This window comes from Drosophila willistoni, assembly GCF_018902025.1.
Source record: "Drosophila willistoni isolate 14030-0811.24 chromosome 2L unlocalized genomic scaffold, UCI_dwil_1.1 Seg168, whole genome shotgun sequence".
NCBI classification, from domain to species: Eukaryota; Metazoa; Arthropoda; class Insecta; order Diptera; family Drosophilidae; genus Drosophila; species Drosophila willistoni.
The window spans coordinates 14,660,349-14,687,261 of NW_025814047.1; the positions used below are offsets into that span (position 1 = coordinate 14,660,349).

The 26,913-nt window shown below is 41.1% G+C and overlaps 1 protein-coding gene across 3 annotated transcripts in view; it reads left to right on the forward strand.

Moving 5' to 3' along the window:
- The window catches only part of LOC6653161 (membralin), a 128,641-nt gene extending 104,140 nt beyond the window's left edge, over positions 1-24,501 (forward strand). For all 3 annotated transcript variants that reach the window (XM_047009925.1, XM_047009924.1, XM_047009926.1), the window contains 3 exons: positions 4,443-4,542; positions 4,607-5,171; positions 23,930-24,501. In XM_047009925.1, coding sequence (XP_046865881.1) covers positions 4,443-4,542; positions 4,607-5,171; positions 23,930-24,201 — 937 coding nt within the window. In that variant the 3' untranslated portion in view covers positions 24,202-24,501. The remainder of the gene's footprint in view (positions 1-4,442; positions 4,543-4,606; positions 5,172-23,929) is intronic.
- The last annotated feature ends 2,412 nt before the right edge of the window (positions 24,502-26,913 follow it).

Below are 26,913 nucleotides of genomic sequence, written 5' to 3' on the forward strand. Positions count from 1 at the left end.
TTCACACGCATTGATGACATAATAGTTCCTGATAGCGTATGAGAGGAATTTAAAAAGGTAATACTGAACAGGATTGGCGCATTTTCGACCTCTAACGAGCCATTGCCATATAACACTTCAGTTATTGCCACAATTCACACAATAGACAACCAAGAAGTGTACTCCAAGTCTTACCCATACCCTATGGGTGTAGCCGATTTTGTTAATAACGAAATCGCTCAATTGTTAAAAGACGGCATTATAAGACCATCTCGGTCTGCGTACAACAGTCCTGCATGGGTTGTTGACAAAAAGGGCTTGGACTCAAACGGTAACAAAAACAAACGACTCGTTATTGACTTTCGAAAGTTAAACGAGCGAACCATTGCCGACCGGTACCCAATGCCAAGCTTTCCAATGATTCTAGCGAATCTTGGAAAGGCAAAATTTTTCACGACTCTGGACTTAAAATCTGGATACCATCAAATCTATCTAGCTAAAAAGGATCGCGCGAAAACGGCGTTCTCAGTAAACGGAGGGAAATACGAATTCTGTTGCTTACCCTTTGGTTTGAAAAATGCCGGAAGCATATTTCACAGAGCAATCGATGATGTTCTGAGGGAACAAATCGGGGAAAATATGTTACGTCTACGTAGATGACGTGTTAATATTTTCTGAAAAAGAAGCCGAGCATGTCAAACACATTGACACCGTGCTCCAGCTGCTCTGCATGACTCTCTAACATGAGAGTTTCGAAAGAAAAGACACAATTTTTTAAAGAAAGCGTCGAATATTTGGGTTTTATCGTCTCTAGTGACGGAACAAAAACTGACCCCGAAAAGGTCAAGGCAATTAAGGGGTACCCCGAGCCAAAGAGCCTCTATGCACTAAGATCGTTTTCGGGCCTTGCTAGTTATTACAGGGTGTTTATTAAAGATTTTGCATCAATCGCAAGACCTTTAACCGACATACAGAAAGGCGAAAATGGAAAAGTAGGCAAGCACATGTCCAAAAAGGTCCCAATCGACTTTGATGAATTGCAACGTCACACCTTTGACCGCTTAAGAAACATTCTGGCATCCGAGCATGTCATACTCATGTACCCGAACTTTCAAAAACCTTTCGACCTCACGACCGACGCGTCTGCCGACGGGATTGGAGCAGTGTTGTCCCAGGGCGGGAGGCCAATAACAATGATATCCCGAATATTAAAGCAAAGTGAATCACTTTACGCCACTAATGAAAGGCATTGTTGGCAATCGTGTGGGCTCTTGGAAAACTACAAAACTACCTGTATGGAACCAGAGAGTTGCACATTTTTACAGATCACCAACCGATCACATTTTCCGTGTCACAAAAAACACAAATGCGAGAATTAAAAAGTGGATGGCTTTTATTGAAGAACGTAACGCTCAAATTCATTACAAGCCAGGGAAAGAAAACCTAGTGGCAGATGCCTTATCACGTCAAAATGTAAATGCCCTACAAGATGAAATTCAATCGTGTGCTGCCACCGTCCACAGTGAGCTTTCCTTGACCTACACAATCGAGACAACAGACAAGCCTGTTAATCTCTTTAGAAACCAAGTAATCCTAGAAGAGGCGCGCTACAACTTGCATCGGAGACTAATTCTATTCGGCAGCAAAACTCGCCATGTGATACAATTCACAGACAAGAACGATCTCCTTGAATCCTTAAAGCTTGTAGTGAACCGAGTGAATTAGTGCGACTTTTCCCCACAACAAAGTTTTGGCATTGCAAGAACATGGTTACTGATATAACCAACAAAGATGATCAGATTCAGATAGTTAATACCGAACATAATCGCGCACATAAAGCAGCGCAAGAAAATATCAAACAAATACTCCGGGAGTATTACTTCCCAAAAATGGCCAAATTAACCAATGAAATCGTCTTAAATTGCAAAGTCTGCACCACAGCTAATTACGACCGTCACCCAAAAAAACGAGAACTTGGGCAAACACCTATTCCGTCTTATCCCGGCGAAATGCTGCATATCGATATATTCTCCACTGACCACAAGCTATTCTTGACCTGCGTGGACAAGTTTTCCAAATTTGCTATTGTACAACCCTTATTATCCCGAACAATAACGGATATTACTATCCCCATATTGCAATTACTCAATATTTTTCCAAAAATAAAGACAATTTATTGTGACAACGAAGCATCGTTTAATTCAGAGACGATTACTTCGATGTTAAAAAATCAATTCGAAATAGACGTAGTAAACGCACCTCCATTGCATAGCTGCTCGAATGGACAAGTGGAACGATTCCACAGTACATTGCTAGAGATAGCCAGATGCATGAAAATTGATAAACAATTTAATGATACACCACAGGATAGCAAGAAGTCTAGATTTTTTTGGCACAGCGCTAAAGGTTGTGGCAGGAACGCCTGATGCGGCAGATTTGGAAAGAATTAAAATAACAGAAGCACAGTTAATTCAATCTAACAATAGACAAATAATAATTAACACAGAAACTCAAAAGCAGATTAATTTACTTACAAATACTGTTAATAAAATAATACAGTCCAGAAGTGGTGAAATTACCGATATCCCACACTTATACGAAACTTTACTAGCAAGAAATAGAATGCTAATTACAGAAATTCAAGACCTTATGCTTACTGTCACACTTGCCAAATCTAATATAATAAACCCAGCCATTTTTGATCAAGAAGACTTAAAATCTATTTTTACCGAACAGTTCACAACAGTCTCCATAGTTAATTTAATGGCTGTGTCCAACATTAAAATATTTCAGTCCGATAGCACCATACATATAATTATAGATTACCCTAGAATCAAACTTTTATGTAAGAAGGTCATTATTGAGTGATACATGGGGACACCATACTACAGATACACGACAACATAGTGGCAGAATGCGACGACGGAGTGAAGGCGGTCACAGAATGCGTTACCAACAATCACGCAACATTTTGCAATCTGGCTAAGCATGACACATGCGCTCGCGGACTACATTCAGGGCAATCTGCTATATGTCGCACGCAGCCCAGTCACCTGGAGCCCATTACAACGGTTAGTATCAGCATAGATGATGGCCCTTACGTACGTTACACGTCAACGGAACCCATCTTATAACGTTTGAGAAAAGCGCTACGATAAACGGGACCATGTACCTCAACCACAACAAGGTCGTAAGCAAGGTTCCTGGCATCCCAGCTTCCCCTTTGCTACATATAACGGGTACGATCATGTGTTAAGTCTACCTCTACTACAGCGAATGCGTGAACTCAACCTAAACGCCATCCAGGAGTTGAATGATGATATGATATCCAACGGATCGCCCAAGGTTTGGTTCGCGATCGGAGTACTTGTAAGCTTCTTGCTCTGTAGCCTCGTCGTAGATGGTTACTGCAGGTACCAGAGGAAGTCAGCTGCTAAACTGCAAAAATTCGTCCAAGAGTCATGCATCACCGAGGACGGCAATGAACTTAGAAGGGAAGAAGTTAACAAACAATCTAGCGAACTGCCCCTGCACTAAGTCTTAGAAGAATCTGTGCAGCTGCAACGTCGATGTGGCGAATTCCACATAAGCATAAATACGCTGACACAGCGTCTGGCCAAGAGCTCATAGCATGACCATACGCCTTTCATATTTACTTCTTATGTATTTAGCTTTAGATTCATATTCCCACTTATGTATTTGGCTTTAGATTCATATTCCAATTTATGTACTTAGGTTTAGTTCTCTTTTATTTCCTTCAATATATAAAGTTTTTGTATAACCCTTTAACAATAAAGAAGCATAACTCCGGCACTTAGCCGAAACATAATTTATCATATCTAATATATTGCTGATCCACAAGGACGGTGATTCAGATACCTAATCGTATCTCATCCTAATCAGCATAAATCAATTCATAAGCTGGATCCCACCAACGGCAACCCCTAACAGGAACCAGTGGACATATTCAACATTATAACTTATATACCAAATATGGTGTCCCTAGCTAGAATAGTTTTTGAGATAAACGCTTTTTTAAATTGCGGTGGCGGAAAGGGGCGTGGCAAAAATTTGAAATAACCTTGATCATTTTAGATACTACACGAGTCTATATACCAAATTTGGTAGCTCTAGCTTTTATAGTCTCCGAGATCTGCGTGTTCATACGGACGCACGGACGGACGGACATGGTTAAATCGTCTCGGCTGTTGATGCTTATCAAGAATATATATACTTTATGGGGTCGGAAAAGCTTCCTTTTGCCTGTTACATACATTTTGGCGACTTTAATATACAATTTCCATATGCCATACCATATGGGTGTATGGTATAAAAATATTATTTGTTTGAAAAGTTGTTGGAGTGAAATATTGGATATTAAAACTAAAAAATTGTATTGGCTTGTGGACATAAATTTCAACTGAGTCTTAAAAATGAGTTAATGAGTTTTTATATCTTTGCAGATTTTTTTATCTATATCACTTTGCCTTTTATGCATATCACTATCGATTCAGTGGACAATATCGGACTCTGGCGTTACTCTCATCTTATTTGTTTATTCAAGTAGGTATATATAAGAATATAATGTAATGGTGTTGCGATAATTAAATGGGCTATATTTATTCAGCACTCGATGATATTCTTTTTTCATCGATATGAGTTGCCTGCTATTATGGCACAGAGGAATATGTTTATCATAGCACGAAACCAAGTGAATCGAACCAGAGGAGCTGGAGCTGGTGCAGATGCTGCTAATGTGGTTCCTAATGGCCGGCAGGCGTCTTTGAGTGGAGCTCGCCTAATTGTCATGCGTTTTTTTCGTCAAATTGCAGCCCAGCGTTTGACTGAAAGGCAATCAAATCAACAGCGACAAGAAGAAAGAGAGGCCCAAGCCCAACGGCAGCAAGAAGCCAACCTTTTTACAGTCTCATTGGGCATCGCTCTAGTGCATCTACGGCGCTTACCTGTAGTGGGCCAGTGGTTGCAGCGCCGTGAACAGTTTTCCACAGCCCGAAGAGTCTTCATAGGATATGGCGGTAATGGTACAATAATACATGATAATTTGCGGCGTGTCAATGTTGAAAATAGAGCGCAAACTATACGTAACCCCAATTATATAACAACAACACGAGGCGGTGAAAGCTTTGAAGTAGGGGAAACGCAAACAACTAGCAGAATAGCATGTATTTCAGGTGAGATATCTTTTATCTTTTATATATATAAAATTCTCGTGTCACAGTTTTCGAAGCCATACTCCTCCGCAACGGCTTGACCGATTTTGATAAATTTTTTGTGCTTATCCGGTATCTATGAAAATCGGCCAACATCTATTTTTCATCCCCCTAAATGGTATGGGTAGTTCGCGAGCGCGAATAAAATGGGTTTTATAACGGCTTTTCGTGTATCGACCGCCGTAGACGGGGGCAGTTACATGTCAACCATGTTGTAGGAAATTCACCCATTCCAGTTTTAGTTACAAACGAAAAGCCGGAAGCCGTGCAGCCTGGCTTGAGCATGAGCGTTTGCGAGCCCGAGAGTCGCGGTCTGCACCAATTCAATTGCTTCGCTTGCAAAGAACTAAACTGCATAGGGGAAGGGTAGCTGAATCCCGCGCACAGATAAGACTAGATCGACATGAGCAATACCAGGCGGGGCACAGCGAAGCGTGGCATGGTTTCTAGTATTAATATACTTCCGTGTAGTTTTTGCCTGTTAGTTCTGACAAAGGTACGTTTCATAATTATAACGCCACCCATATATTTTAAATATTGGTCTAACGGTACAATTTTCGATGTTACAATGTTCTACCAAAATACTTGTTGGGGCACAACAACAACATACAACAACTTTTGGATCAATAGGAATGACGGTACTTTTCTATTTACGCAAATTTGGTTTTGAGCTTGTTTCATAATTATAACGCCACTTTCAATAAATGCGTTTTTTTACTACAAATGTCGACAGTTAACAATTTTTTTTTATGAACAATTAAAATTTGCTTTCCATTTTTCGAAATGACATTAAATATCCTTGTAGGCATCCTTAAAACTAAATTTTTAATTACATCTGGCTCATGTTTGATGTTTGAACCAGATGTAATTTTAATTGTTCATAAAAAAAAAATTGTTAACTGTTGACATTTGTAGTAAAAAACGCATTTATTGAAAGTGGCGTTATAATTATGAAACAAGCTCAAAACCAAATTTGCGTAAATAGAAATGTACCGTTATTCCTATTGATCCCAAAGTTGTTGTATGTTGTTGTTGTGCCCCAACAAGTATTTCGGTAGAACATTGTAACATCGAGAATTTTACCGTTAGACCAATATTTGAAATATATGGGTGGCGTTATAGTTATGAAACGTACCTTAGTAACAGTCATTTCCCATGTTCAACAATAACTGGAAAGGCGTTAGCTTCGACGCACCTACACTTCTGCTCTGCTATGGTTAAAAATATTAAAAAAGCTAACATCGGCTATGCCAGTGTACTGGCAATTTTTGGCCGTAATTTTTTTGGATTTTCCAAACTATTTTCCGAAACTCTCTATCACTTTTTATTTGGCTGTATAGTCTCAGAGATCTGCGTGTTCATACAGACGGACGGACGGACGGTCGGACGGACGTACGGACGGACGGACAGATGGACATGGCTAGATCGACTCGGTTGTTGATCCTGGTCAAGAATATAAATACTTTGTGGGGTCGGAGATGCTTCCTTCTGCCTGTTACATACATTTTGGCGACTTTAATATACCAATTCACCCTATGGGTGTATGGTATAAAAAAAGACCAATCAAACTGCCAATCGTTAACTTCCAATAAGTTGGACCTATAGGGACATTAAAATTGAAGCCGATAGTGGCGAAGATATTACAATAGGATTTCTACTACAGGCACCCGATTAAACCGAAATGGAGCTAGCAGTGTTAAAAGCTATACCAGAGGGCGCAGTCAGCAACGAACTTAACGCACAAGAACAACTTACTTTTCTAAGTAGGAAAAACCCCCCAAAAAAGGTGGCCCACTATTAGAGGTTAATTCACAAAACACTGTGCTAAATTTCGATGCAAGGAGCCACCCAGGTGAAAAAAATAGGCAAGAAAATATTGAAAAAATCCGAAAATTACTACTTACCGAACATTATGACTAGGCAAAGTTGGCAGAAAATTTACAAGATTTCTCAGCAAGACAAACAAAACGCGAATGCAGCAGAATGTTGAATGAGAATTTTCGGGCAATATGCACTCCAAGCTTTACCCATATTGGTTTGCCTTATTTTGTTGACAACGAAATCTCTCATCTGTTGAAATATGGCATCATAAGACCATATCGGTCTGTGTACAACAGTCCGGCATGGATTGTTGACAAAAAAGGATTTGATTTAAACGGTAATAGGAACAAACGACTCGTTCTTGACTTTCGAAAGCTAAACGGGCGGACTATAACCGACTGGTACCCAATGACGAGTGCTCCAATGAATCTTGAAATCGCAATATTTTCAATAACATTCAAATTTATATAGGTGAAAGAGACCGCGAGAAAAATGTGAACGGTGGAATATACGAATTCTGTCCCTTACCCTTTGGCTTCAAAATGCGGAAAGCATCTTTCTGAGAACAATCGATGATGTTCTAAGGTAACAAATCACAAAAATATGCTACGTCAATATCGATGACGTGATAATGTTTTCTGAAGACGAAACTGTGCTTCAACTGCTTTGCAACGCGGACATGAAAATGACAAAAGAAAAAAAAAATCCCAATTAATTTTAATGATTCGCCTATGACCGTTTAAGAAACATTCTAACTTCAGAAGACGTCTTACTCATGTAGCCAGACATTAAATAACCTTTCGACGTTATAACCGATATTCGGCCGACGGTATCGGAGCAATGCTGACCCAAGTGATATCACGAATGTTAAAGAAAAGTAGTCTCTTTATGCCTCTAATTAAATGCAGTTGTTGACAATTGTGTGGACTCTTGGTAAAGTACAGAATTACCTCTATGGAACCTGAGAGTGGCACTTTTCAGACATTTTCTGTATCACAAAAGAACACAAATGTGAGAATTAAAAAGTGGATTGCATTATAAGCCAGGGAACGAAAACCTTGTGGCAGATGCCTTATCACGGCAAAATGTTAATATTATATTAATTACAAGTGGCCCTAAGTAAAGTTAGTGTTACAACCTCTAACCACTCCGTCCTGAGGCTTTTTACATATATAAACCTAAATTAAACTAAAGATATATAAAATATTAAAAGTAATAAAGGAATAGGTTTATATAAAAATATCATAGCTGACATCGGCTATGCCGAAGTTTATATACCCTTGCAGTCCTTGATAATAATAATTTTATATGTTCAAAATTTGTTTTCTGCAACTCAATTCATCAATATACAAACAAAACAATTTTACTCTCTATTTTACAATTATTTTACAATCACATACATATGTAAATTTCATAGCATACTCCGATTTTTATGAAAATGTTTCTTCTAGTTCTTCGTGAGCTATATGATATAGTGGTCCGATCCTGATGGTTTTCATACTTTATTTTTTTTAAATATTTCAGCCCGATACGGCTGAGTAAAACGCATTCGCACAGACGGACGGACAGACAGACGGACAGACGGACATGGTCATATCAACTCAGCTTCTCATGCTGATCAAGAATATATATACTTAATGGGGTCGGAAACGTCTCCTCCTGTGCGTTACAAACATCTGACCAATTTTATAATACCCTCTGCAAGGGTATAAAAATAGGATAGGTTAAAATAAAGGTAAAGATAACTGCAATTAATTATGAGCGAGGAAGGACAGTTTTTATAACCGGCAAAGTCTGTAGTCGTTACGTAGTATAAGAAATGGTTCAAGCAGAGCAAAAGTTAGTTGTGCAGGTAGAAAGTATAAGCGGTGTGAAATTGAGAGTCCTTCTAGATGGATCAGAAATATTAGTCTGGCTCAACAGCTGGGAAGAGTCAATCTCACTATAAAAAAATTTGTAAAGAAAACTCATGTTGAGGAGACCAAATATAAGATCCATACTACTTCAATATCGGGCGGACGAATGAAGTATAAAGCATTTTGGTAGTATATGGAACCTTGAACTCCTTCGACCAGCGCTTTATAAAGCCAAGAACACTCTTAGCCCTACTAACAGTTGTCGATATACATATGCTGATTAAAATTAAATTTTGTGGTCTATTAAGGTCCCCAAATCTTTAACAACCAAGGAAGTGTTATTAATTTCTAACGGGAAATTATTTAAAAAGTAACTTGCTAATTGGGGAGAACCTCTATAAAAATACATAATATTGCACTTAGAACAGTATAGCGATAACAAGTTAGCCCTACACCACCCCTGAAAAGCATTCAGGTCAGCTTGCAAGGTATGGCATGAAAAACAGTCTACGATGCGATTAGCAATTTTTACATCATCGGCATACAAGTGCATGTTTATTAATACTTGTTTAATACAAGCCACAGTTTTGTGCGCTTGGAGTCGGAATTATAACTAAATTATCATTATTAAATAAACTACCCAAGAACCCTAATCATTGGCCATCAGAATGCGGACACTGCGCCTCGTGCCGCTAGCAGCGGTCAACGTCTTGCGGACCGGCTCATATTACCCAGACCGTGGGATCGCTGACCCAGCGATAGTGTCCACTGCCAAATGCAGTATTAGCTATATTCATTTGTTCATGTTAACTCCTCCCTCACTTAAATGGGACCGTCCCAGGACTTCTGTAGGTGAAGAGACTTTTGAAGAGTTGTCACTAACTTGCGTCTCTGGAGTCTTCGAATGGCCAGATAAATGGCGAACCAAATTGCCACTATTCCAATACAGGGCCCGATATTAGTTTTGAGCGTAGTCCGGTTATATGCCGGAGATTGTTTATGCTCAGTTCTTGGATTACAAAAGATGTAACTGTAAAAGGTTAGTTGTGGTAGACCTATTATTGACAAACCCATTCTGGTATGGCGAAAAAATAGATTTACATAAATGCTGTATTTGAGACGTCATAATTTTCAAACAGTTTAGGTATCGCTGACAATTTAAAAAATTCCTCTGTAATTAGTGACGTCGGATTTATTGCCAAGAAGAAGAGGTAAAATAAGAAGAGGTAAAATAAATTCGAATCCTTCCATATAGTTGGAAACTCGGACAGTGTAACGGACAACTCAAAAAGCTTAAGTAAAGGCGAGCACAATGACTCCCGTCTGGGCCCGGTGAGTATACCGGCTTAATCGTCATTAGTTCCTTAGCTACAGAACTTTGCGTTATAATAGGATTAAGAATGCAGATGGATTTCGTTATAGGATATGGATATATCTGACTAGAGTTGTACTTAGTGGGTATGTACGTAGTCGAAAAGAAGTTAGCAAATAAATTAGAAATAGATTGATCAGAAGAGGCCGAAACATTATTAAAAACTGCAAACGATGGAAGGGAGATAGAGTTTCGCTTTGAGTTAACGAATCTATAGAACTCAGTCAGTCTTCCGAAAACATCGGGTGCGTACCGTAGGATCACACTCGGAGATGGGCTCGCGGCTGGGAAACTCAATAAATAACTCTAAAGTTGGATGATAACTATCCCTGTGTTTTCGTGGGTTTCCAGCCTGGGTTTCCTCTTGCCGAAGAGCCACTGCATCTTGGATAGCTTCAGATTTAAATGAGTTCTTTCGGCCTTGAGATGGGCTTTCCAATTCAATCGCCTTTCGAGGATGAGGCCTAGGTATTTAACACAATTTACGCTCGGATAACACGTACCATGAAGGCTGACTGGGGGGGCCATTGGGTCTTCGAGTGGCCAATGTTATGTGCTGTGACTTGTCCGCATTCACACAGATGTTCCATCTGATCAACCATGGTTCCAGAAGGTTGAATTGTTCCTGGATGAGACTCGAGGCCACCGTTGGTTTCGAAGCAGAGTCGAGAAACGCATATGTGGCAATTGGAAGCTGATCGTCTTGTACCACTGGCATATCTGCGGTATACGCGGTGTACAGGATGGGACCTAACACACTGCCCCGTGGAACGCCAGCATTGATGCAGCACCTAATTCCGGACGTGGGGCTCTTATACCTGACGTAGAAGCGTCTGTTTTCGATGTAGGACTTCAGAATCATGAAGTGAGGAGCAGGTAGCAACACCTTAAGCTTGTGCAGAAGCCCGTCGTGCCAGACACGGTCGAAAGCATGTTTAATGTCTAAGAATGCAGCGGAGGTGTAGAGTTTGTCTTTGAAGGAGCCAAGGACCTTCCCAACAATACGGTGACATTGTTCTGGGGTGCTATGATGTCGTCGGAAGCCAAATTGGTGTTCAGGGACCATGTTACCTTCGTCCAGTAGTGGCGGTACTCTGGCCAAAAATATTCTTTCGAATACCTTGGAAAGTATTGCCAGCAGACTGATTGCACGGTCCGAGGCGAGTTCAGCTCAACAACTTTAAACTCTTGCGAGACATTAAGAAAACTTACGGACAGACTCATCGATGATCCTTTGATTGCCGCATGAAAAGTTTCATTGCATCTTGCACGACTCGGCCCGACTCACATCCCCATTTGAGACCCTTTTTCTGATCTAAAAGATCCATTTTAAACCGTTAATGCCGTACAGGATGAAACAAAATTATGTGCTGCCATTGCATCGGAGACTAATTCACAGACAAGAACGATCTCCTTGAATTGAATCCTTAAAACTTGTAGTGAACCGTGATGTTGTAAATGCATTCCGTTCCATTCCATTGTAGGAAGATTCCTACACTAGCCGCCTTTCAACATGAATTAGTGCGACTTTTCCCGACAATAAAGTTTCGGTACTGCAAGAATATGGTAAACGATAAAACCAATAAAGACGAACAAAGGCAAATAGTTATAATTGTTATTGAATAGTTATAAGAGCAACAATAGAATATTATAAAACAATCCACTCGGTTACAGAAGAAAACCCAGTTGGCATTATTCAAATAGAACACATTGATTCGCTAGAAAATATTAAATATTAAAGTTTTTATTAAAAACAATAAAAGATTAGGAAACAAACTATACCCATTGTGTTCTAAGGGACATGTGAAAGCAGACTTGGGAACGCCTGTACCTATTAAGGAGATGGTGGTCCATAAGGATAATTTGAAGTAAATTCGATAAAGTTTCTATAATTGCTACATCAAACTACACAGTTACTATAGTCCCTGTTTACATTCTCCACAGGTTAATCGCAGCAGGGGCATGCATTAGCGACTTCTCTAATGCAAATTACATTCCCGTGCTAGACGGGAACAACGTAGCTACATAAGACACTCAATCTGACCGAATTCACGAAAATCATAGACGATACTGTAAAACTGCCCGAATTGTTCCCCATGACGCACATGCGAAAACTTGTAGAATTACATATAAAACATGTCCACAACATTTTGTCCGCTTTTTCTTTGGGCAGATCACTGAAGGTTGTGGCATGAACGCCTGATGCGGCGGATTTGGAAAGAATTAAAATTAACAAAGAAGCAAGAAGGAAAATTAATTCACTTACAAACAAATGTGAACCAGGGGGCCGGGGCTAACTTCGACCGCGTCAAAGTTTGTATAGTTTGTTTGCAAGTTTTTTGTTACTCTTTCCTTACCTATAGCTGTCAAAATGAAGAAACTTTTTATGTAAAAAATTTAATATTTGCGAAAGAACGGTCTACAATATTACCATTGCAAAAAACGAATTTATTGATCACTGTTTATCACCAATTGTTTATATGGAAACTATATGATAGAGTCGCCCGAGCTTGATCAAAAGAAACAAATGTTTAATTTGAAAGCAATAACGTCAAAAGAACGAGGTTTTTTATAATAATCTCTGTTTTTGACTTGTGGGAGATATATGATAAAGTTAAAGTACCAAACCAAACTAACATGTATTCATTTTTATGACAATAGTTTAGAAAATAGCGGACGTTGACGATACTATGCTTAGTACGTTCAAGTGGCCCCTACGACACTTGCCCATCTCCCACCCGACCGACGTACAACGTAATTTAGAAAAGTCACTGTTCGTGACTTTTGCCGTTTGTATGGGAGCTATATGATATAGTAGTCCGATCCTTCTGAATCCAAAATATACAACCTGTGCTGTATATACAAGCCTACATGCAAAATTTCAACTCTGTAGCTTTTAACGTCTAGGATGAGTTCGCGTAGATCCAGACGGACGGCCGGACGGACATGGCTGTATGAACTTGTCTCGTCTTGCTGATCGAGAATATATATACTTTATATGGCCAGAAATGCTTCCTTATATGCGTTGCATTCTTCGTACCAAAATTAATACATATACCCTTTTTGCAAGGGTATAAAAAACCCAGATATTTTCGATCAATAAGAATTAAAATCTATTTTTACCTAACAGTTCACAGAAGTTACCATGTTCTGTTTAATGGGAGTGTTCAACATTAAAATATTTCAGTCCTATAGTTACGAATTTTAGTTACGAGTCTTAATGTCGGGCCATGATCCTTCGGATACACATGTGAGGACGACACCCAAGACTCTTCCTTTAACCATGAAACTTATTACACAGAAATCACAAAGTCATAATTCGTTTGGTTCTGAGATCAGACTAGGACCGTCCTCCCTTTGGAGATCGGGGCTATAAATGTACCTCAAGAGGGCTGATCAAAGGCTATTGGTTCTACTGAATTAACCAAGGACAATCATTTATAAACAGGGTAAATAACAGTGGGCCCAGATTACAGCCTTGGGGGAAACCTGAGGTAACTCGAAGCATTTGAGAAAATAATAACATCTCAATTGCAGCATTTTTGTAGCTCAATCATTTCGTTATCCCAACATGGGTTTAAAAAACGTAGATCGACAACTACTAACCTATTAGAATTCACATCTCACTCAATCAAAGGGTTCAAGACTGCCGTGCAATCTGACGTCATTTATAATGACTTCAGCAAGGCCTTTGACTCTGTTAATCATACTCTGCTTTTATATAAATTAAACGCACTTGGCATCCACAGCCTTTTGCTAGATTGGATTCTTCAATATCTTTCTAAGCGTATACAAAAGGTCCTCTTCTTCTTCAAGTCTTCATTTTCTAAGACCATCCAAGTGACCTCTGGAGTACCTCAGGGTAGTCATTTGGGTCCATTGTTATTCACTCTTTTTATAAGTGATCTTCCATTGGTAGTGTCACATTCTCGGGTGCTTGTGTACGCGGATGATGTCAAGCTTTACCTCAGTTTTAAAGACATATCGTCTTCTTGCCTACGGATCCTAATGATGTTCAGAGTTGGTGTGAAACCAACCTATTAAACCTTAACGGCTCTAAATGTAAAGTTATGTCTTTTTATAGATGCACTCCATACTTAGCAACTTATTATCTTAACGACACTGCTTTAGAGCGGTTAGATATTATCAATGACTTAGGTGTTCTTATGGACCATAAATTAACTTTTAATCCTCATATTTCTGCTACAGTTAGTAAAGCTATGAATGTTCTTGAGTTTGTGAAACGATGGTCAAAAGAGTTTGACGATCCGTACACAACCAAAATTCTGTATACTTCTTTAATCCGTCCTATCTTAGAGTACGGATCTTGCATATGGTCACCTCAATATGAGACGCACCAAAGTAAAATTGAATCTGTTCAAAAGTAATTTCTGCTTTTTAAATTGGGATCGCAATGTCAATTTGCCATCATACTCCAGTATGCTTCTTTTAATCAATTTTCCTTCTTGAATTAATCGTAGAGTAATGCTTGGTGCTATCTTTATTCACAAACTTTTAATACGTGAAATAGACTCTCCTGAGCTGTTGAACCAGTTAAACCTATCTGTACCCCGTAGACCTACTATAAATTTTATTCCTCTATCCTTAAAACACTGTAGTTCTAACTATTCTTTGCATGAACCTTTTCGAGTCCTATGTTCTGATTACAATCTTCTGTATCCCGTAATCAGATCAGAAGCCTCTCTTTCCCTTGTGAAAACTTCTATTTTATCACATTTAGCTCGTAATTAACTGTAGTTAATCATATTTTTAATTGTTAGTCCGTTTTATTTGTATTTGTCCACGCGATCGTGCCGTCCGATATGCGGCTGCGCACCACGGTCTGTCGAGCGGGAGGTGGACAGCGCTCTGCTTGGGCTCGCGCGAAACAGGCTACTTCCAGACAATAGGGTATAGGTGACGCACATGTCAGTCAATTGAAATAACCCAGTAGGTCAATGACTTATTAGTCACTAAATCAACACTATCCGACACGGTCATTCTGCCAGGTCGTCTTTATGTAGTATTATTATACTACATTCAAACTTACTCCATCGAAGCTTCTTGTCTCTTCTCAATAAACGGTCTCTTCCATGGGCTAGGAATTTCATATATTTTATCGATTTATCCATCTGCCGCCTCTTTTAACGATCTCTAAAATTCTTTCAACGAAAATAAATCACGCTTGTTTATTAGCATTTTTAAATTACACGTAACAATAGTAAGATAATTTTAAGTCTAAGCTGCAACTCGGCCCTCCTGACGATAGCACGTCATATGTGTTACATATTAAGAACCAAGTCCAAAAGCGATATGCTTTGCTCAGTCTGAAAAAACATTTTTGATTCAAACTTATTTGTATACCCTTGCAAAAAGAGTATATTAATTTTGGTGAAAAGTGTGCAACGCGTAGAAGGAAGCATCTCCGAGACGAGTTCAAAGAATTATTATCTGCGGTAAAGGCTATTGCGTTTAACCCAAATTGTATAAGCCCATTTAGTAGGTTTTGGTTCAAGGAAGTGTTATTACAAATGGCCACTGCGTTGAACACTACTCGAACTATTCGAGGTTTTGTAACGATCTTTTTTCGGCCTTCAGGATAATTTCAATCTTTAGGGCGAGGTTCGGCACAACAAATTTTATTTTGTGCCCCAGTGAAATCACGACACAATAATTTATGTATATATAAATCCTGCCTGCTGTGCACCCATTAAATTCCTGTCCTTGTTCCTCTGCTCTGCCCAAATAGCGCCTCTGTTGCTATGCGGGCTTCCATCCTTTTCTAGTTTATTTCTCTGCTCTGGTCGCATGTCCTCTCTCTTTGCTAGGCGACGCTGCTCTATCCAATGTCCTTCTCCTTTTGGCTCGTTCTCTCAGTTTTGGGGAATTGTTGCTTTTCTGCATGGCCATTTTACTTTATGTGACTAACATATTGATTTTAGTTTATTTGGTTTTAGTTAATTTACTTCAACAATAACTAAAATCATTTGTCCACGTCATCAATACGTTATTCGCCTCGTAGACAGGGCTTCCCCAATACCCAATCCCCCCTTTCTTCGGCTTGCACATACCCCCCTTTGCCCATCGAACTTGATCGACGATATTGGCTTTACTTGGTATGCACACAGCCCCACTACCCCCCGTTGGACATGCTTCGCCCTCACTTTGGCCTTTTTTGTCTCTCTGCTTGTCCAGCCTCATAGAGCGCGCTCCATCCACCGGTACCCGTTCTCAATCGGCACACGCATAGTGTAGGTGTGCTGCGCCTGTATTGCTGAATTCTCAAATGTTCATGCATACTCTCTCTTAATCGGTCCATGCCCTATTTGTGATTGTGCGTATGCTCTCCAGTCGTTGATTCTTTCGTTCTCTGCCTCCCACGCATCTTCCCGCTGTGACGAAATTGCTGGTTTGGTCGTATGTGGTCCGATCGAACTTGTTGTATCGTAACGGAATGTTGCGTGTTTTAATCGCAGCAACATGTTGCGAAGCGTGATATTTGGCAACATGTTGCCGGGCATCATGCATCCTTGGTTTTACATTGCGCTCTTTTTGGTTATTTCCATGTTGTTGTGTGGAACATTATTGTCGAATATATGTTCCTCGCACTTCCCCCCTTCTTTTGGAGCGAATTTCCTCACCCCCGTTTTTTAGTGTCTTTTTGTGTTTTTTTTTTTTTTTTTGGTCTTGTTTAGACTCAGGTTGCATCTTTTTGTTGGCCTTTTGTCATCTTTTTCACGTTGTCGATTACTGAGTATCTTTTCTATGGTTTTTGGCGGATTAGGGCATCTTTTCTTCCTTGATTCTTGTTTATGGCCCATTCCGCATCTTATTATTTTATTCGTTTAATTTACCCGTTTCCTTTCGGTCTCGCCGAATCTGGTTCCACCGCATCACATGTTGGTTGTTGTTCTGTGTCTATATCTGTTTGTTGTTTTAGCTGGCTAATGTGTGCTTGTCTAATTTTTCCTGTGACTTTATGTCGTAGCTTGCATATGACTGGGGATATGAACCCTTGTACCGTGTATGGCCCTCCAAATTTGGGTGCTAATTTTCAGCAAATCCTTCTGCTGCGTTTGACAGGTGATGCTCCTTTGCCCATACCGTACATCAAATCGCCGGCCTCCATTCGCGCCGTCTCAAATTATAATGACGTGCCTGATCTTGTGCCGCAGTCTCTATGTTCCTTCTGATGAGTTCGAAAAGTTCTTTTATCTGGTTGGCTTTTTCCTCTGTTGTTGCTTGCTCTTTTCCTGTGCCATTTGTGACGCTGTCTTATATGGCTCCCGGCATTCTTGGTTCTCGGCCTTGCACCACATATGCTGGCGTGAATCCAGTTGCTTGCGATTGGCTTGTGTTTATCGCCAATGTAATTTCTGGCCAGCACTCGTCCCAATTCCGCTGGTTGTCTCCTGCATATTGGGCAATCATTGTTTTGACAGTTCTATTTACTCGTTCGGTTGGGTTTTCCTGAGGCGTATATGGCGCTGTTAATTGGTGGCTGCTTCCCCATCCTTCTAGCATCTTCTTGAAGATCCTGCTGGTGAATTGGACTCCATTATCCGTTATAACTATTTTTGGTGTCCCGAATCTTGATAAAATCCTTTCTCTGAAGGCCTTTACTAAGTTCTCCGCAGTTGCCTTGTGCATGGGTATGATTTCTGTCCATTTCGAGAAACGGTCTATAATTACCAGCAGCATCGAATTTCCGTGTTTTGATCTGGGCGATGGCCCGACGAAGTCCGCGCATATTGTTGCCCATGGTTCCTCAGGCACCTGTGTTAACAATTTTCCTGCCGCTTGTTGTTGATTAGGTTTGAATTGAAGACATGTCATGCATTTCCCGACGAACACCTTGATGTCTCTTTGCATTCCCGGCCAGTAGTATCTTGCGGCGGTCCTAGCAATCGTTCGCCGACTGCCCGTATGCCCGGCCGTCGCTGACGTGTGGTTTTCTTCCATTATTTGTTGTCCTAGACTCTTTGGCACACACATTTTCCAGGCCACCACTTCCTCTTGTCCACCTCTGTGTGGTATGTTTCTGTATAGTTGGCTGTTTTCCATCACATAGTCTGGATATTTGTGTGGCTGTTGCTTGATTTTTTTCATCATATCCTGAATCCATTCACACTCCTTATTGGCTTGTCGTAGTCTAGCACAGTTGTCTGTTATGCGGTTGCATCTTTCCATTGGTTGCCTCGACAGGGCGTCTGCTACTATGTTCAGCTTGCCTTTCCGATATGATATTTCAAAGTCGTACTGCTGTAGTTCCAATGCCCATCTTGCTATTCTGCCTGTGGGACTATCTATGCTGTTCAGCCATTTTAGTGCCATGTGATCGGTCGCTACTTTGAAATGGTATCCTTCCAGGTATGGCCTCAGTTTTCGTACGGCCCATACTATCGCCAGACACTCTTTTTCGGTTGCCGAATAATTTTTCTCCGACGAATTTAGTTCTCTAGATAGATATGATAGGACCCTTTCGCCTTCTTCGGTGTTCTGTAAGAGGATTGCTCCTAGTCCCATGTTGCTTGCGTCTGTCTGTAGAACAAACAGTTTCGTGAAGTCCGGGCATGCTAACACTGGTCCATTTGTTAGCTTTTCTTTTACTGCGTTGAATGCTTCCTGATGTTCTTCATTCCATTGCCACCTTGTTTTTGTCTTCAGTAGTGCGTTTAGTCGGTGCGTTAGAGTTGCAAATCCTGGTACGAATCTTCTGTACCATGACGCTACACCCAGATATTGGCGTAGTTCTTTCACACATGTTGGCGGTTTTAGCTGGGCTATTGCTGCTACTTTGTCCGGGTCCGTGACTATACCATTTTCTGTCACTACGTCTGAGTTGATTCTTAGGTTTGCCTCTTTTAGTCTTCTGAATACTTCTTGCAGGTGTTGTTTGTGATCTTCTATTGTTTTGCTCACGATTACTATGTCGTCTTGGTATGCAAATGCGTTCGGCATCATCTCTGGGCCAATCACTTGGTGTAGTGCTCGTTGAAACGTTGCTGAAGCTGAGTGTAGACCGAATGGCATTACCTTCCATTGGAATAGTCCTTTCCCTGGAACTGTAAATGCTGTCATTGGCCTGCTTCTGTCCTCCAGTGGTATCTGCCAATACCCGTCTTTTAAGTCCAAGCTGCTTATGAACCTTGCCTCACGCAATTGATTTAGTATATAGTCGATACGTGGCATCGGATATGCATCCTTTATAGACATCGCATTGATTTGCCTAAAATCCACGCATAATCTCCATTTGCCCGTTTGCTTTTTCTTTACCATTACTATGGTGAACTGTATGGGCTTTGTGATGGTGATCATCGACTTTCGCATTGATCTCCGCTCGCATCTTGGGGTTTTTCGGATAATATCGTTGTTTTATCGGGATGTCGTCCTTCATTGTGATCCTGTGTATCCCCACTTTTGACGGTCCCTTGATTTTCGCCAACCCCATCAGTTCGTGTTCTAGAAACGTGTGTATTTCTGTTTGCTCTTCCTCCTGTGTCACCATGATTGATATGCGTTCGGTTATCCTGCCCTGCATCCTCTTTACCGTTGGAATTTTTATCCTGTGGCCTCTGCATGCTATTTCGGTGTTCATCAGCCTTAAGAAATTCCATCCTAAGATTAAGGCATCTATTCCGTCTGGCATGATGAGAAATGTTATGTTCATTTCTTTGTTTCCAAATCGAACGTATCCTGTCCACTGCTCGTTGATATTTCTGACCTTCCCGTCAGAAATATGGCATGTATACTTGCTTGTTAGTGGTCTCTCGGTCTCCTTTGTTTTTTAGAGTTTCCACCATCTGTCAGCTCATAAAGTTGCTTGTGGCTCCAGAGTCTATTGTCGCCTTGATTTTTATTCCTGCTACTTCTATCATTGCTGACAGTTGGTCCTCCTCCTCTATTAGCTGTCCTATCAATTTTGAGGCGCTGGTTGGCTTGGTTCCTGCTCTGACCTCATAGGCCGGAACCGACGCCCGTTTCCCGATCCCCAACAGCATTCTTTCGTTCTTGTTCCGATTTTTCCGCATTGCCAGCAGAAAATTAGTTGGTTATTGTTGCATTCGCCAGCCCAGTGTCCTGCTTCACCGCACCTCCGGCATGCCTGGTTCGGGTTCATGACTCTCCCTTCTCGTATGTTGTTATGTGCTCGATTCTGGTTTTGCGTACTGGTATCCTGGCATCTTCTGCATTGTGTTTCTTGGGGTCCGTAGTTGTTTATCCCCCTGTGATTTACTTGGCTGTTGTGATCTCTTCGTGAGTTATTTCTGTGGTGAAATTCGGCTCTTTCCTGCTCCAGCATTTCATGTTCCTCCGCTAGTTGCATCAGCGCCTCCAGATTTGTGATGTTGAGTGGCCGAACAAATATTCTCAAGTGTGGTGTGCAATTTTCCATCATTGTCTTCATTTCTACCATGTAGTCCTTAAAGCATTCATTGTTACCTTGTTTGCGTGCCTTGACCTGGTCGGCCAGTTTGGTAAAACATTCCCTTTGGCAGAAAATATCTCTTGAAGCATTCTGCAAACTCTTTCCATGACGGCCATTGTTTATTGTTCGCAACATACCATTTTAGAGCTCTGTCTTTTAGCAATTCTGGCATCGCCCTTGGTATCATATCCAGTTCTATGCCGTACATGTCCGCTGACCACTCTATTTGTTCCAGAAATTCCAGCGGTTTCGAGTTGCCATCGAACTTAAACGTCCACTCTCTTACTTGTTTAGCCACTTTGGCATACTCGGTAGTCCTGTTTGCTGTGTTTTGCGCCATTTTTGTGGGTTCAATTGTTTGTCTTCTTTGGTTATTTTTCTCTCCAGTTTTGTCCAGCGCTCCTTCACTTCCCCATCTTGGTGGTACGAATGGGGGAATCGTCAGAGTAGCCATGTTTATTTTATGGAACGCCTCGGCCTCCTTGTTCTCACCATTCTCGCCTGTCTGTGCTGCGCTTGTTCCTGGTTTTTGCTTGGACATTTTTGTGAACTTGTCCTCTCTTTTATCTCTTCTTTCCATTCTGGATCAGACTCGTTGTTGTTTACCGTATGTAGCAGATCCTCCTTCTTCATGAAATAGATCCAATTTTTACCTATTTTTGATTTTAGTATACACTTTTTATTTCGTTTTGATTTTCACCAGTATAGCACGTTGGGCGCCAGTTGTAACGATCCTTTTTCGTCCTTCAGGATAATTTCAATCTTTAGGGCGAAGTTCGGCACAACAAATTTTATTTTGTGCCCCAGTGAAATCATGACACAATAATTTATGTATACATAAAAGTATGTTGAAGTTTATTTGTATGTTTTGGGTATTTGGTTAAATGTTCATATAAATCACGACACAATAATTCATGTATATAACTGCTTTAGATTTTTGATTAAATGTTTAGATATAAGATATCATCCACTTTCTGGCCTGCTGTGCGCCCATTAAATTCCTGTCCTTGTGCCTCTGCTCTGCCCAAATAGCGCCTCTGTTGCTATGCGGGCTTCCATCCTTTTCTAGTTTATTTCTCTGCTCTGGCCGCATGTCCTCTCTCGTTGCTAGGCGACGCTGCTCCTTCTTCTTTTGGCTCGTTTTCTCAGTTCTGGGGAATTGTTGCTTTTCTGCACATACCCCCCTTTGCCCATCGAACTTGATCGCCGATATTGGCTTTACTTGGTATGCACACAGCCCCACTACCCCCCGTTGGACATGCTTCGCCCTCACTTTGGCCTTTTTTGTCTCTCTGCTTGTCCAGCCTCATAGAGCGCGCTCCATCCACCGGTACCCGTTCTCAATCGGCACACGCATAGTGTAGGTGTGCTGCGCCTGTATTGCTGAATTCTCAAATGTTCATGCATACTCTTTCTTAATCGATCCATGCCCTTTTGTGATTGGAGCACAGCAGCCCTCTCTCTTGTGCGTATGCTCTCCAGCCGTTGATTCTTTCGTTCTCTGCCTCCCACGCATCTTCCCGCTGTGACGAAATTGCTGGTTTGGTCGTGTGTGGTCTGATCGAACTTGTTGTATCGTAACGGAATGTTGCGTGTTTTAATTGCAGCAACATGTTGCGAAGCGTGATATTTGGCAACATGTTGCCGGGCATCATGCATCCTTGGTTTTACATTGCGCTCTTTTTGGTTATTTCCATGTTGTTGTGTGGAACATTATTGTCGAATATATGTTCCTCACAGTATTTTGGGATTAATTACTGCAAAATGTGGCAGGAACCACAGTTTCAAGGACTTAACTAAGTCGGTAGTAGTGATTATTTAGAAACAAGTTGCATAGACAAAAATTCTAATTATTCGCAAACTCAACATCTGGAAACGCTACATTCGAGTTGTCATCCTCTAACAGCTGCGAAGGTATAGGTATAGGATATAGGTGACACACATGTCAGTCAATTGAAACAACCCAGTAGGTCAATGTCGTATTAGTCACTAAATCAACACTATCCGACACGGTCATTCTGCCAGGATACACGTCTTTATGTAGTATCATTATACTACATTCAAACTTACTCCATCGAAGCTTCTTTTTATATTTTATATTTTATTTTATTATTTATATTTTACCGATTTATCCATTTGCCGTCTCTTTCAACGATCTCTAAAATTCTTTTAACGAAAATAAATCACGCTTGTTTATTAGCATTTTTAAATTACATGTAACAATGGTAAGATAATTTTAAGTTTATCCGCAACTCGGCCCTCCTGACGATAACACGTCATATGTGTTACATATTAAGAACTAAGTCCAAAAGCGATATGCTTTGCTCAGTCTGAAAAAACATTTTTGATTCAAACTTATTTGTATACCCTTGCAAAAAGAGTATATTAATTTTGGTGAAAAGTGTGCAACGCGTAGAAGGAAGCATCTCCGAGACGAGTTCAAAGAATTATGTCCGTCCGTCTGGATCAACGCAAAATCCTCCTATACCGTAAGAGTATAGCTTGTAAGCTTGTATATACTGCACAGTTTGTATATCTCTGATTCAGCTGCATCGGACCACTCTAACATATAGGTCCCATACAAACGGCAACGTCACGAAGAATGACTTCTCAGTGACTTCATTATTTTCTGAACTATTGTTGAAATTTAATATTGGGTAATTTCTTACACGTATAAATAACTGTGCCAAATTTGATCGAGATGGGGTGACTATATCATATAGGTCCCATAGGAATGATCGGTCAAAAACAGTTACCTGGCAGTCAAAGTAAAAATAACATTTTATACAAAGACTTATGTTTGCGGAAGAACGGCCTACATACAATCTTAGTCTGCAGCAATGCAATGTATTAAACTTGCAATTTTAGCATAAGTTTATATGACAGCTTTTTAGCTCTTACGGTCTAAAAGGAGTTCGCGTCGATCCAGACAGACGGACGGACGTGGCTAAATGAACGCGTCTCGTCGTGCTAATCAAGAATATTTCATTTATATGGTCGGAAATGCTTCCTTCTATGCGTTGTACACTTCTGACCAAAATGTAAATACAATTTTTGCAGGGTATAACAACAGTTAAAAAAGCCGTCACACGGGTCAACCCCTTAATGTACAAGAGTTACAAAACTGTTCTGTCGTACGAGAACGTACTCTCTCTTTTACACTCTAAATGAACTAGGTTCTTTTTATGTCTTGCATTGTTTTGACAGACAGATATTTAAATACCTTTTATCCCATATTTAGGAGTCGAGGGAAATCAGCAGAGGCGATATACGACAAGGGCAAATACACTAGGCAGCCCTAATGTAACACCCAATCCGGAAATGCCCGAAAGCAAGTCTTCAGAACAGCGGCGAGCAATAAAGATCGTTACTTTTGATGTTTTAAACATTAAGGAACAAACTATTATGCCTTCTATTACAAACAATAATAACCTTGTTGGTGCAAAGCAAGAAGACAGAAGAGGACAGGACACAGATGAAATGCAAATGGAAGAAACGACAGAACCAGCATGAGAAATTATTGATAACAGTCAGCAAAAAGAAAGGCAAAAGTAAAAGCTAAGTGCATGTTAAGAAACAAAGAAACAATAATAATAAATATCATCCTAAATAGAAATGGTTCATACATAAATTATAGTAAACTTAACCTAGTTTAAGTTAACCTGTCCGGTACTTAAATCTACCAACTATGTCTGTAGTTTGTAGAAATAAAAAAGCTACGTGTATGCTGTATTTTACCAATGAATGTAAATAAATATTTAGATTGAATATGTAAGTGTTCTGCTTACTAAAGAATTCTTGCTAAAGACTAAAGTGCTGTGGTGTTTTATTGTGATTGGTTTTTCTTATATACCTATATATGTGGGACTGGGTTCCGATTCCGTAGAAATAAGTAGTCCTGTTTAGATTTATTTTAGATTATAATTAACATTTGTTCTGAGGTGGTCTGGACATTCGGCGTTACCAACCCAAGCCCACATCCGGCCGTCCTGACTAAGCATTCGGCCCGAATGCGCCGTCGTCTTCATCATTATAGTCTGTTGACCATGGCTTTATAAATTCAGCACACGTTGACGTATGCTTTGGACCATCTTAACTTCCCATCTTTAGTAAATCATATGCATTGTTTTGCTTTACTTTAACAACTTGGTATGGGCCGAAAAACTTTGGCTTTAATTTTAGGCCGGCCCCAAATTGTGTTCGCTTTATGGCGACTATATCACCAACGTCGTAATGTTTGGCTGGTTTACGTCTCAAATTGTATGACTTCTTATTCTTGTTTTGCATCTTCAGGAACTGCGTCTTGGCTTTACATCGTAGTTCGTTGCGGTCGTTTTTGAATGTAGCTATGTTTTCATCATTAATTGGTTTTACTACTTCACCAATTTAATGTTTTTCTCGGCCATACAGAAGAAAGATATCTGCGGTGAAAGCAGCAGCATTTCCTCTATCGGAAATAATTTTTGAAGGATTACGGAAATTGAACACTGTGCAGACAATTTTGCTATAATTTCGTTTGCAGTGGTTGACTTCGTCGGATAAAGCCAACAGAATTTAGTGAATGAGTCAATTACGGCTAGGATATGTGTTTTTTTTTTTTTTTCTAATTCATTTATTAACATATATAAAAAAGAGATCAACAAAATACAACCAGACTGACAAAAGAAATCGATTAACATGGATACATAAAAAATGCCCGCCCGGCGGTACGTCCCATTGGGAATTGCTTCGCCAGGGTTGTGGCAGCTTCTATGTTGAACCGACTCTTTCTCGCTCCAGTCTCCTAAGCTCCCGCATTATGGCTCCGAAGTAGGTGCTCACCGCCGCCCAGCTATCCTTGCTCTCCAGCATGCTGGGTACCAAGCTGGCCACCGATAGGGACTGGCCGATCGCCCGCTCGGCCCGCTGTCTATCCGCACTGAATCGGCCGCAACTAAATACAACGTGGTGGGCGTCCTCGATTGTTCCTTCAGGAGACGCAGGACACGTTGAGAAGTGGTCGTGGCCGAACCTGATTAAGTATTGGCGGAAGCAGTCGTGTCCGCTCAGCACCTGCGTGAGGTAGAAATTGCTTTCTACCGACCCAAGCCTCAATGTTGGGGATGAGGCGATGCGTCCATCTGCCGTTTGGTGCAGCGTCCCATCGGTCCTGCCATTTCCTCAAACTGAGGAAAGCGTCTAGCGTCTGCTTTGGCGACACTCTTCGGAATGCCCCTGCTGGTGGCCTCTGCAGTGACCCGAACTTCGGCTGCCAGAATGTCGATGGGCACCATGCCGGCGATTACTAATGCTGCATTCTCCGAAACAGTCCTAAAGGCACTACATACTCTGAGAGCGCAGAGTCGATACGTCGGACTAATGAGGCGACGGTAGCTATCGACCTCCATGGCCGGTGCCCAGATCTGGGCTGCGTACAATATTTGCGATTTTACCACGCTCATCAGCAACATTCTCCGCTCCTGTTTGGGCCCTCTTGTGTTGAGGATGATCCTGGCGAGTGCTCTACTCGATTCCGCTGCCTTCCGCTGTACCGCCACTAGGTGTTCTCGGAAACACAATCTTGTGTCGAGCCACACTCCTAGGTATCGAATTGCTCTAGCCGATTTCACCTCAATACCGTCGATAGTAACGGTGGCCGTTTCCACTAACTTCCGGCTGCTGATTAGCACCGCTTCCGTCTTATGCGCCGCTAGTACTAGGCCCACCGAGCGCAGCCAGGTCATAATGTATTTGCCGTTGACTCTACATCCTTCAGTTCCTTGCCCACCACTACGACCGCGACATCGTCCGCGTAGCCGACTAGTTGACACCTACTCGGCATGTCTAGTCGAAGGATGCCATCGTACATGATGTTCCAAAGAAGGGGACCCAGAACAGAGCCCTGAGGCACTCCTGCAGATACCTGCCGTTGAACGGATCCAGTAGACGCAGCGTACACCAGCCTTCTCCTCGAAAAGAAGCTCCATATCATCTCGTACAGGTACGACGGAATTCCGAAGCTTCTAGCAGCATCAAGAATGCAGCCCCAATCCACCGTGTTGAAGGCATTCTTCACGTCCAGGGTGATCACTAGGCAGTATTCCTTCGCACCTCCTTTCCATCGAGAACCCTTAATAGCATCGGCCGCTGTACACACTACTCTGCTGACCGCGTCTATTGTGGACCTTGCCTTGCGAAATCCGTACTGATTGGCGGATAGGCCGCCCCCCTCGTTGATCGCCTCGC